A 13115-nucleotide genomic window follows, 5' to 3' on the forward strand; every position below is an offset into this window, starting at 1 on the left:
AAAGTTCGGCAAAAATTCCTCTTAGCTGTATACACTGCGCGGTTGTCGACTAGGCAATGGGTTTCGCTGCTTACTATGTCATGATCTCAAGCTGGCTCCTGTCAGAGCCATTACATTGCACTCAGGCGGCTCCTAGCAAAGGCTGACGTATTTTTCCAATGCTTTATAAGCATCCTTAGAAGTAGGTGGATCACCCAACCTAACCTAAACTCACCTTTCATAAAAAGCACCAATAAATACCACGCATCTTAAGATGCTTTCAGACAACTTTTGTTGTGATCAGATTCATCCATTAAATGCAAATAATACTTAAAAGCTGAGCTAACAGATGATAACTCGAAAGTTGAGTTTACTGATTTTGTTGTGAGCTCCACTCCACTCCTGAGAAAAGCCAAAATAAAAATGAATTGGATGTGAACTTTCTTTAACTACAAAATTGGCCTCAATTCTATACTTCGGTGATCATCTTTCCGTTCGCTGAAAATTTCTTTTCAACGAGCATTCTTTTGAGATTTGAGAACAGGATTTAGTTGCTAAATTTAATTTAAGCAATTCGAAACCCAATTCATGGATTTTTCCCATCATTTTCACTGACACGTATCACAGTATATTGTCATGGTGAAACAGCACTTTCTTTTTCTACAAATGTGGCCATTTTACGGCGATTTCATCCTTAAAACGATACAATAACGTTATAGTCGCTGTTGATGGTCCTTCGTTTTGCAAGATAATTAAATTATTCCATGTGCATCCCAAAACCTTGCCAGCCGACTGTTACGTTTTTTCACGCTTTCGAGCAGGTTCATTATGTGCAGTACACTCGGATGGCGGTCTATTGAACTTGGGTGTGAAATGATGGAGCTATGTTTCATCCGTTGTCACATATCAACCCGAAAATTCGAGTTTATTACGCTTGAACATCTCCAAACCCTGCTTCGAATCATCAACTCGTCATTGTTTTTGGTAAAAAGTAAGCTCACTCGGCACCCACTTTACGCAGAGCTTTTTCATACCTAAATGTTCGTGAATGATATGGTGTACACTTTCAGTTGATATCTTTAGATTGCCTGTTATCTCGAACAATTTTACTTAATGGGCATTCAAAATTCTTTTGTGCACATTTTTAATGTTTTCGTCGCAACAATTTTTTACGGGGCGTCCACTTTATTCACCTTTTTTGGTGCTCATTTCAACATACCAATCTTTGGCCTATTAATAGATGATGAGTTCAGATAACTACTTTTCAGCGATTGTCATTGTGGAATGTTTCTAGTATCGTATTTATAGTATAAATACATATTCACGGAAAGATTCTTGAATTCGTTTAGAAAATTGATTGATAGTGAAGACAACGTGCTTGGGGAAACACTATATAAATAACAAAGTCATACAACTTAAAAGGAGGAATGAAAGCACGTAAATGCTTTGTAACAAGGCCAAATTAAACAACAGTGAAAGATAATCTTATCTTCAAAAGCTGAGTCCATTTTATATATTAGAAATGTGCGGCGCTTAAAAATAATCGAAAGATCGGTTAAATGTTGATTTTAGTAGATGTTATATCGTACAAGAAAAATTCTCTTCAATAAGACTTTTTTTTTCATTTGTCTCATCATATTTTTAAATCATTTAATCAAAAGGCTTTATACATATGTAGACATTTTTGTTTGGAAATTTATCGCAAATTTTCTCGATAACAAAATCAGCGATAATTTTTCTGGAGCAGTAAATTTCCTACAAAACTATGAGATTTCCTATTTATAACGATTTTTTCGTTGAGTTATAAAATTCATAAAATAAAAAAAATAATAATTAAGCATTGGGCGTGAGTAAGAAGCGATATCTAAATTCTCCTACCTGAAAATACGACAAATAGAAAACTGTAAGGCGGAGGACCTTTCCATTGCAATTAAGAGCTCATACTTGGAGAGACTTTCTAAGAGATGTCCAAGAACATATTTTTCTGTGTACCGAACGAAAAAAGTTATTCGATTTTTTTTGACCCATCCTAATGTACTTACAATTATCTGAAATATATTCGTAATATTACTTTTTTATCAAGAACATTATCGTTCATTGATAAAATCGTCCATAGTTTTTTTTTTTACATTTATTTAAAAGGTTCCATGCTGTTTAAAATTGTTTTATTGATTCGATTGCGCTGGTCAGAGGCCAGTTTTATTTTATCATGCAGATTAGAGAATTTTTTTATGCTTGTTTTCAGCAATAGAGGATAAAAGAAGAATTAATTTTAGGTATATACATATGTATGTATTTATAACGCTCAACTGGCGTAGAATAGTGTTACCTTAGCTTATCGGAATTTGATTTTAAAATGTTATCGATAAAGCTATCGATTGAAATATCGTTTGCTTTATTGAATTAGAGAGTTAGAGGCCTGGAAGAGTGTTACAGTAGCTTATAAGAACTTGATTTTTAAATGTTATCGATAAAATTATCGATTAAAATATCGATAAATTTCTTGAAGTCGATAAATAGAGACCGATAATAGTGTTACATGAGCTTATCGGAAATTGATTTTGAAATATAATCGATAAAAATTATCGATTAATTTCCTGAAGTAAAGAGTTAGAGTTGATTTTGAAATATTATCGATAACAATTATCGATTAATTTTTTGAAGTAGAGAGTTAGAGAAATTGCTTTTGAAATATCGATTAAAATATAAAAAGCCCATAGAGCATAGTGTTATCCACTATAGACTTCGCTACATTTTTGAGCATTTCCAAAGTGTGGTTTTCCGCACCGTATACAAAAGAGGAGGCTGTAAACAAAAGTGAATTAGCTAACAAACTTTTTATTGCGAAAAATACAATTTCTTCAATTTTCTTCAACCTTCTTTTTTAATTTTTTTTTTATTATTTTTGAATTTTTTCAACCTTTTTTAATTTTTTTTTTATTTTTTCTATATTTTTTTCAATTTTCTTCAAACTTTTTTTTATATTTTTTCTTCTATTTCTCTTTTAAATTTCTTTCGCAAGCAGTTGCGCTTTGTTTATGGCACGTTCCACCACAAATATTTATGCGAAACGTTTGCCATTGCAAAATAAAAGCAACGCCTTCGATCGATATATACATATGTATGTATGCATGTATGTATATTTGCACACATACATACTTTGAAGAGCTAAAATATTTGTATGAATGTCCGTTTGCTGACGTATGGCAACAAATTGTTGAAAGCGTGAAAAATCTTTGGCAAGCGAAATAATAGCAAAATAGCCAACTTTATTGACCCAATCAAAATGCAACGCTAATTACCACCGATTCCGAGAAACAAAGTCGCTTGAGCAGCGCTGCTAGTTTTGCTTGACCAACAGCCAAGCGCGCAGAATTTATAGGAGGTGTTGCTTATTGGAAATAAATAAGTATTTACCCACTTGAAAATATATTCAATATTTTTGAGTGCCTTATCATTGATATACATATGTGGTAATGCCACTGTCAATAATGCCCAGTAATAGCTGGTGAGATATTGAAAATTATTTATTAAGTCGACGATGTCGCAGTAATCTAAGCAGAGATATAGAATAATTACTGCCATTTGTGTTTATTTTTTCTTTCTTTTTTTCTTTTGAGTTCACATTTGTTTTAATTTTTTTAATTTTTACTCATTTGCCACTGTTATCTGATCAGCCGATGGGCAAATAAAATTGTTGTAATGTGATAAAAAAAATATTGAAAAATTAAAAAAATGAATAAATCAAGTGATAATAGTCTAAAGTCTACAATAATTCATGACCGCAATTATTGTCTTATTTTCGCCTTTATTTATGAGCCGAAAAATTACTCAAAAGCCACAAAATAATCTTTCTCAAATAGTGCTTTCAACACAATAAAACCAAAACCAGTAAATAAAAGTAAAATTACTTGAAAATTCGTAGCAAATAAATAATAAAATTGACGTGAAAATCACTTCCTCAATTCCACAGCTTTAAAGCCACCGCATCGCCGCTCGACACCTCCACCACATCCGCCTTCAAACCGACCAAATCGCTGGACGCAGGTCTCAATTACAACACATTCGCCCATTTGAATGCACCAACGGCCGCCTCTAGCGTCTCGCCGGGCAGCAGCTACACACTCACGCGTTGTGCCACCCAACCGCTGCATAGTCAGCATCACTTCAAGGCAGCGGAAACGTCTTCATCTTCCGGTACGCCACCGCCACCACTACCAACGCTACGCGCCACAATCGGACGTCACAATTCGTTAAGTGATAGTTACAGCAACGCTAATAACAACAATCACAACAACAGCATAAGTGAACAATTAAACCTATCGGCGGGTAGTGACAGTGAGCGTATCTTTGAAATGTCTGGCATTGAGGAGGCGCCCATCGAAAGCGCTGGCAAAGTTGAGGGTGGCGCGGACGCCGCTGGTGCTGGTGCTGGGCTGACACGCAAGAATAGTGTACGCGCTCGTGCTAATATGTTCCAACAGCTGCAACAGGAGAAGACTAGGAGCGCAGAGGCAACGTCGGCGTTAGCTGGCACGGCGCTCGGTCGTGAGGAGCGAACTTCACCGCGACGAGGTAAGTGAAAACGTGGAATATTTAATTTTTGGTTTATAAAGAGAGAAATTATTAAGTACCTTGCATTAGGCCCTTCAAAATATTTTTTTTTCGATTATTTTTTAATCGCAGTAGAGGCACACGCCTTTGTCCACAAATTAGTAAGATCATTAGAGGTAACTAAACATATTTTGTGAAACAGCTTTCGTAGATTTTCAATTTCACAAGAAATGAAAGTCGCTTTAGCATTACTCCGGTCTCCATGCGTTCAATAGATCAATTAAATTTAATAATTTCTAAAGTACTACCGACTATTATAAGTTCCAGTCTTCTAGTCAAGGTGCCTATCGGTCGAAACGGGGTTGGATCGTCTAAAAATTTGCCTTGACCTGGTCTGGTTTTCTAACCAAGGCACTTATCGGTCTGAAAGGTGTTCGCCTAAAAATAAGCCTTGGCCAGTTCTGGTCTTATAACCAAGATACTTATCGGTCTAAACGGGGTTATATTGCCGAAAACTAAGCCTTAGCTATTTCTGGTCTTCTAACCAAGGTACTTATCGACCTAAACGGGAGTAAGATTGCCTAAAATTTAGCCTTCATCAAATCTGGTTTTCTAACCAAGGTACTTATCCGTCTAAACGGGGTAAGATTGTCTAAAAAATCCTTGCCACTACTGGTCTTCTAGCCAACAAAATTCTAACAAATCAACAAATTAGACGGGCAAAGACGAGCATAACTCATTAGAGTGATCTGACCGTTTCCTATACAATCTCTATTTGATTATGCCAATCTACAGGTATGGGACTTATACCAGTTGCTTATTCGATTCGCTAGCCTCCAAGACTTGTTAAATCAAAGGAACTAAGTCCCATAGAACAAGTTCAAAAGCAAAAATAGAACTACCAAATTATTAAAAAAAATCGTCCGTCTTTTAGAACCTGTTGCGATTTTTATATACATACATATATAGATTCACCAACATATTTTCCATTAGTGCACCTTCTACATTTCTTCCCATCATTAAAAATAAACAAATTTCGCCTCCTTTCCTCACAACCGAATTGTAATTTGGTAATAACAAAATATATAGTACACCTAACTGCTTATTTACGACCCGCAATTATGTGCTGGAAATAATGTCTGACGTAATTCAGTTCAAGTCTATGTAGTGCCACATACTATATGGCATATTCATATATATGTTTGTAGATATGTTCGTGACTATTTCTTCATTTCAAAAGAAATACAAATATTATTCTAAAACCGGCGAAACTTGACGCCACTGCAACAGGTTCTACATATATTGTCTAATTGCCGCGCGCGGGGTATAAATGAGGCTAGAAGAGAAATTCAAGTGAATATAATAAGAAGTAGGGAAAAAAATTATGGAAATTGTGACAACCGCAAACAGCGATGCCGTATGCTATGACTCACAACTTTTCTTTCATTAAAAATGTGGTTAGGTTTCCTCAAGAGTGTCATTGAGTCTTGGTTTAATGGGAATGAGTTTAAGGACTAAGTGACTAAACTCGCTGACTTCGGTTTGCAGCAACAATCAGAAACCACAAAGGCACTCAAACAAAATTTCCAAACAAATGAGTTTTTTTCTGGCAAACACTTCGAATGAAGCTGTTCTTTCCTGTAACACAAATGGTTCTAATTTCTTTCAACGCCTTATCGATCAATATACATGTAGAATATTTTAAATAAAATTGTAATATTTTCTTAGTTCTTAATTTAATTACTACTCTCTTTGCATCACTTCACAGGATCGTCCCAGCTTTCGCCCACGACCTCCATGCTCCCAACAATAGCTCCTATAATGAGCAGTAGCATTTCCAGTACCAGCGGCTTACATACGAACAGTCACGAGGAACCGAAAACACCGCAAAATCCGATCAGAACAGATGAGGAAATCGGTGAGTTTTTCAAAAAAATAACTGCATAATAATTATATCGAAAGATATAGAGATATCATATATACATATGTACATATAAACATTTGCACGATACAAAATCAGAATTCCAACATCACAAATTATCCATTATATCTACCATGCAACTACATTGTGCTTTACAATAACCCTAGCATTAGCATTACTCAGAGTATTACCATTATCATTACCCATTACTCTAGCATTACCATTATTATTATCATCATACCAAAACATTATCATTACCTATGACATAACCATTACTCATACTACACATTACCAATACCATTACCCATTACATTATCTATATCCATTACATTACCGTTACCCTAGCATTAGCATTTCTCATAGAATTACCATTATCATTACTCATTATGCGAGCATTACCATTACTCTAGCATTACCCTCACCAATTACCATTACTTTTACCCATTAAATTACAATTACTATTGCATTGTTCCTTAACATCATCAACGTTTTGATTACCATTACTTTTACCCATCACCAATTACTATTACTTTTACCGATTACATTATCATACCAAAACATTATCATTACCTATGACATAACCATTACTCATAGTACACATTACCAACACCATTATCCATTACATTATCTATATCCATTACATTACCGTTACCCTGGCATTAGCATTAATCATAGAATTACCATTATCATTACTCATTATTCAAGCATTACCATTATCATTATCAATTACCATTACTTTTAGCCATTACATTACCATTACCCATTATATTACAATTACTATTGCATTGTTCCTTACCATCATCAACGTTTTGACGCTTTGTTTGCCGATTCTGTTGTTCGTTTTATTTCATTACTTGAATCGCCGCATAAATTTGAAACTAAAAATTGTCAATAATTTGCATTTTGAATGAGTTTTACATAATCTTACTTTCATTATCTACGTCGCACGTAAATTTATATTTTCTTGATCGCAAATTATTCAGCAAAACAATAACTGTGAATGCAATGCTAAATTACTTTTTTAATTACTTCTTTTTTTTGTAACTGAAATACTTTTTTTTAATAACCCGGCACGTTGTTGTTGTTGCGCATGTTATGCATATATGTTTGTTGTTGTTGTGTTTATTCTACTACTTATTTACCGTAACTCTAACTACGACAACTAAACCAGTACTCTTATTACCACTACTACAACTACAATTACAATTACAATTATGATTATTATTTGTACTTTGAGCAATACATTGCTTGATTTTCGCGCACAGTCACAGGCGGCAAAAAGTATTTTCGTTTACTTTTTCAATTTTATTTTTCCTTCTCATTTCTGGGTTTGTTGTTATTATTAACTCATAAATTAACCGCACAGCCGCGGCGTCGGCAGATGAAAAACGCTCGCGCATATCAATGATTACACAAACGTTAAGCAGGTACAACATACCGTTTGTTATTGTACGTAAGCGAACTTATACAATAGCGGGCAAAATTAAAGCAGTGTGGGAACGCGAACGAAAATTTCTATTTTTAAAACCACATTCGTGCTGTTTTTTTTCCAAAATTTGAAGGTTTATTTAAGAAAAACATATGCAATGGTATTATTCAAGATATTGCCCATCTGAAGTTACAGCATCTTCCCATCTCTCTGGCAATTTGCCACTGCTATCCCAAAAGTCTTCGCCGGCTTGGTGGCCAAGGAATTGCTTCCTCCTCCGATTTTTAATACCCAGTTCTGATGTTAACCATATTCCAGTGAGGTTGTGCTGCATAAACCGGTATAAATGGTGGTTCGTAGGAACAAGCTCTGGCTTATAGGCCGTGTGAAGCAAAACTTTCCAACCGCTGTTTTTCAAATAGTCCTTAGTCGGTCTTTCATTATGAGGAAAATTATTCATGCTGGAAAATTATTTCCTCATGTCTCTTGGCAAATTACGGGCGCTGATTTGATTAAGTTGAAGAAATATGTCCCAAAATGCCCCTCACTTCCTTTAACGTGATGGGTCAAAATCAAATAGTATCCATACCAATAACCCTAACACCTAGAGCTGTGGTTTTGACGTCTCCAGAATATCCTACAAGCTTCAAATCTCAACCGGAACTTTAAATTTGTAAAGAGGAAGAAACATTCAGACTTCAAAAATGTTCTTTGAGCTCCTACAGTCTGGCAAGTGATACAGATCTGATAGTTTCGATTTTCAGTAATTGTATAGCATTATCATCTCTCTAGGAGATATCTTCATATGTACTTCTCTTTCACTTCCATCTTTCGAAGTAACGACAAAAAACAAGTTGGTTCTTTGGCATTTATTTTTTGAAGATTATCTCTTTCAAATGTCAGCCGCGGTAACATCGCAGATGTCCCAACCGTTAAGTCCAAATTTCGATGACTCGTTCGAGAATTTCGACTGGTAACTGGCAAATCACGCGCGGGATGTTTGGCTCCAATGCCTGAATCGAAGGGATTGTCCGCATAGACTTCAGACTTTACAGATCCCCACAGGAAAAAGTCTTACGGTATGATATCGCACGATCACACAATCTTGGTGACCGGCCCAAAACATGATATTATCTGCTTACCAAAGTGTGTGTTTCAATAAATTCATTGATTGAAACGATGTTTGAGAAGTGGCGCCATTCTGTTGAAATCAAATGTCGCCGAGATCACGAGGTTCAATTTTAGCCATCAAATAGTCGAATAGTTGGTTATCATGGCGCAATAACGGTTGCCATTGACGGTTACGTTCTCACCGGCATCATTTTTGAAGAAATTGACTGATGGCCCACAAACCACACCAAATACTTATTTTTCTGAATGAAATGACAGTTCTTAAATCTCTTCAGGGTGCTCTTCTTCCCAAAAGCGGTAATCTTGCTTGTTTACATAACCATGAAGCCAGAAATCGGCCTCTTCGCTGAACAAAATTTGGCTGGAAAACGTCGGATCTTCTTGGAATCTTTCAAGACCCCATAGAGTGAAGCGATGTCGCTTGGGAAGATCGAGCGGCTTTAGTTTTTGCACAAGCTGTATTGTGTACGCTTTCAATTTAAGATCTCGACGTAAAACGCTCCAAGTCATTCCATACATCAGTCCCAGTTGCTGCGAACGACAACGAATCTCTCTCTCAGCTGCAGTTGCTGTATTTTCTGCACTGCGCGCTGGAGGCTGTCTATTCGGTCGAATATTATCCAACCGAAGTTAACGGATTTTTTTGTTTTTTTTTCTTTTCATTATCTAACACTGCTATAATTTTGAGCGCAATTATAAATATGTATGTTTGTATTACTGTTTGTTTATTTTGCTGATTTGCCCATAAAATGCAAAACCGAAAGTAAGACCTGGAAAATTGGAAAACTACTTCAAGCAACTTTTGTGCAAATCTTTGCATTTACACGATTCGTTTTATTGTTTTTCAATAATTATTTTTTGCTACGGTTTTTTATTGTTTGCGCTTCCGTCTTACGTTAATCGCCGCAATTTCTTATTATTCGCTCAAGCGAGGTTTCATAACAGCCGCGCTTGCGGTGCTAAATATGCTGATTTATTGCTTAATATTTATTGCTGATACAAGCACTTATACATAGACATTCATATACATATATACATATGTATATGTGTACGAATGAGTGTGTTTAAGCGATTATGTTAATCCAAAGCGATTTGTGTAGTTTTCTTTGAAAAAAAGAAAAACGAATGGATATTGTTACAATGTTCGTCCATTAAAAAGATATTACACGAGCCATAAGCTTTTATATTGCAATAATTTGAATTTCTTCTGCGCACGCGAGGCACCCACAAGTATAATTACTTTTTGTAAAATAATTAATTTTTTGTGCATTTAATCGGTGTTTACAAGAGGGGAGGTTAATTTCGATATTTCGCACTATATTTTATGGCATGATAACTACAAATTTAAGCCTTCTACAGTTGGTTTTTCCATTTTTATAAAAGGCAAATAGAAAGCTCTGAACGGAAGTTTGAGCAAGCGTTAAAAGTTTTGCTCTTCAATATAGTCCTCCACAAAAAATAGTTTGATGTGGCTATTGACCTGCTTAGCCAATTGACAGATCAATCTTGATATGATTCAGCTCCCAAAGGCTCGTCTCAATCAAGTGATGGTTTGACGACGAAATGAAACCATATAGTATGTAAGATAAGATAAAATAAATATAGCAGGATTGCACCGCGGCCTGAGGTCTATTCTGTCCTCTCCTAAGTCAGAACGACCAACTTAACTCCAGCATATTGATAAATTTCAATATACTGCTAAGTGCTAGTAAGGCGATGTAATACCCATGTGTAAACATGGATCCAAGGGCCTTTATCCTGCGTCTGCAGATTGCTATTCAGTCAATTAGCAGATGTTCTGGAAGTGCTCCCTGTTGCAGGCACAGTAATTTGTTATATAAGCGCTTCTTGAGCTTTCAGTGGTCAGTGGGGAATGCAACAAGTAGCCTGAGTTTGTTCCTAGGTAAGTTTATTACATTTTTAAACCACATGCCTTGGAGTTGTTGCCAATACCTCTCTCTGCCGCATCTTTCTTCCTTGGGGAGCAGCTCTTTTATGGTATGAAGATCCACCGCGATGAAGAGTTCAAGTCCTACCATGTTTGTGGACGCTGCGAAGTGGGCGAGCTCATCAACCGAGCACCCATATAAGGTGCGCTTGGTTACGTTCCGATAGCCTTGTTTAAGTGCCGCTTGACTGTCGTTAAGTATGGTTATACGTTCGTTACGATAGTTACGTTGGAGGTTTATCTGTATGCACCGACTTATGGCGAAGACTTTTACTTGAAATATGCTCAGAAAACTTTCCATAATTAAGGAGTGTTTGGTGCGTGGCCCTTCGACTCCTGCACCAATTCCCTGCCATGTTTTCCGAGCCGTCAATGTGCCACTTAATTGTACTATCCCTAAGTAGTAGCTCGAGAGTGGAATCATTCGATTCAGCCTAACTGCAAAGGGTAACCTTGAACTTCTTAGTGAAGTTTACTCTTTTGGTAATACTGTCCCATGGGAGAAGTGCCAATGTTATTTTACCACTTAAGTCCTTTATACGCTGGGATGAGATTATCTTACCTCTGCCAAACCCTTCTACTGTCATTTGAAACAGTGTGTTTTTGTCTACCTGACCGATTGCTAAGTGAAGTGGTGTGAGTTCAAGCATAACTTCTAGTGCTGCCGTCGGTCATGTGCGCATGGCACCCGCCATAAGTAACTTCAACCACAGTTCTAATAATAGTATTGACCTATAGTAGATTCAGGTCTTTTGAAGCGAGTCTGACATAAACACGCTTCATACCCAAAATATGTTGAGTCGTTCCATGAGAGATGATAGGATCCTCTGCTATTTCTCTAATGTCAACACGTTGATTGGCAAGCATTGTTTCTTCAACTTTTTCGATGTTATCGTCATTAACAGACGTGGATGGACGACTCGAAGTAGACAAGTTTTCGATCTATATGCTTACTTTAGTAACAAGATGGATTATGTTCGTTATATAGTAGGCTCCTCAAAACACTGCTGCAATAAGTTCAAAAAATCCGTAACGGTGATTCTTTTAAAAATTCCAAAAAACGCTCCACTAGACTCAAGATGATCAAACTTCGCACGAACTTGGAAAAAGATTGTGCTAATCTAGGAAAAAATTATTTTGGAAAATATTTTAGAAGTCTGAAAGAGGAAACTTTAATTAAAACTTGTATTTCTAAACCCAATTTTAATTTCTATTTCTATTTCTAAACCAAATTTTAATTTCTACTCGGCAAGACTGTTCTCACTTGTAAGAGATGGCATGTAATCAAAAATGAGTGCTAATTCATTCACTTTCAGCAATTTTTTCCAAAACCATTCCAACTTAAAAGTAAAAACCTTTTTCTTTCAAAAAACACCCTTTCCTCAAACTCACTTTTCATTTTGTTTCACTCGCCAGAGTTTGAAATGAATAAAATTTAAAATTCTTCTTGCTTTCTCGTCGTGTTTTTTTGATGTGAAGTGTGTTTAATTTTTGTATTCCAAATTTTAGTCTCAAATGCTTAATTTTGCAAATTTTCTAATTTCATTTGGCTAAAAAAAGTAATACTAAAATTTTCTAGTTTAACAAATCAGCGGCGCAGAAAAACTCTGTATTTTATAAGGGAACACAAAATACATAAATTCGAAAAAAATAAGAATTTGAGTGATAACAAGGATTTCACAAAGAGGCAGCAGCTTTCTCAAGTGGCTTATCAAGTTTGAAAACGCGTGCACCATATCTTTGCATGGTCCTCTATATATGTATATGTATATATTATATATGCATTCACGTCTGTGATATGTGTTTAGCTGCAATTGGGAAAGAAAAAAGGATTGAAAACCTTAAAGAGCGATAAGTTGCAGCGTAAGAGGTGAGCGTACGCGCATTTTCAAGTGTTCTGGGCGGGTTTCTCTTTGTGCTCGCATGCGATAAGTTTTCGAGGGTTTATCTAACGCATTCTGCGAAAGCGGTCACACGCTGACTTTGTGATATTGCTTTGTAGACTCATACATTTGCCCTTTTCGATAAAATGCAGGCAGTTAGAGCGGCTCTTTCGGAGATTGACTGCAACTTTATGAAATTAGTTGTGATTTTACTGCAGTGACGTTAGTGACAACGCCTTGAGAAGTCAGTTGATATTTTTCTTTTCAATT

At 36.0% G+C, this 13115-nt stretch overlaps 1 protein-coding gene across 9 annotated transcripts in view; it reads left to right on the top strand.

Moving 5' to 3' along the window:
- LOC120777509 (serine/arginine repetitive matrix protein 2-like) overlaps positions 1 to 13115 on the top strand; it is a 162220-nt gene that overhangs the window by 137868 nt on the left and 11237 nt on the right. For all 9 annotated transcript variants that reach the window (XM_040108871.1, XM_040108872.1, XM_040108864.1 and 6 more), the window contains 2 exons: positions 3953 to 4554; positions 6302 to 6451. In XM_040108871.1, the coding sequence (XP_039964805.1) occupies positions 3953 to 4554; positions 6302 to 6451 (752 nt within the window). The remainder of the gene's footprint in view (positions 1 to 3952; positions 4555 to 6301; positions 6452 to 13115) is intronic.

Source organism: Bactrocera tryoni, chromosome 5, assembly GCF_016617805.1.
Source record: "Bactrocera tryoni isolate S06 chromosome 5, CSIRO_BtryS06_freeze2, whole genome shotgun sequence".
Classification (NCBI taxonomy): Eukaryota; Metazoa; Arthropoda; class Insecta; order Diptera; family Tephritidae; genus Bactrocera; species Bactrocera tryoni.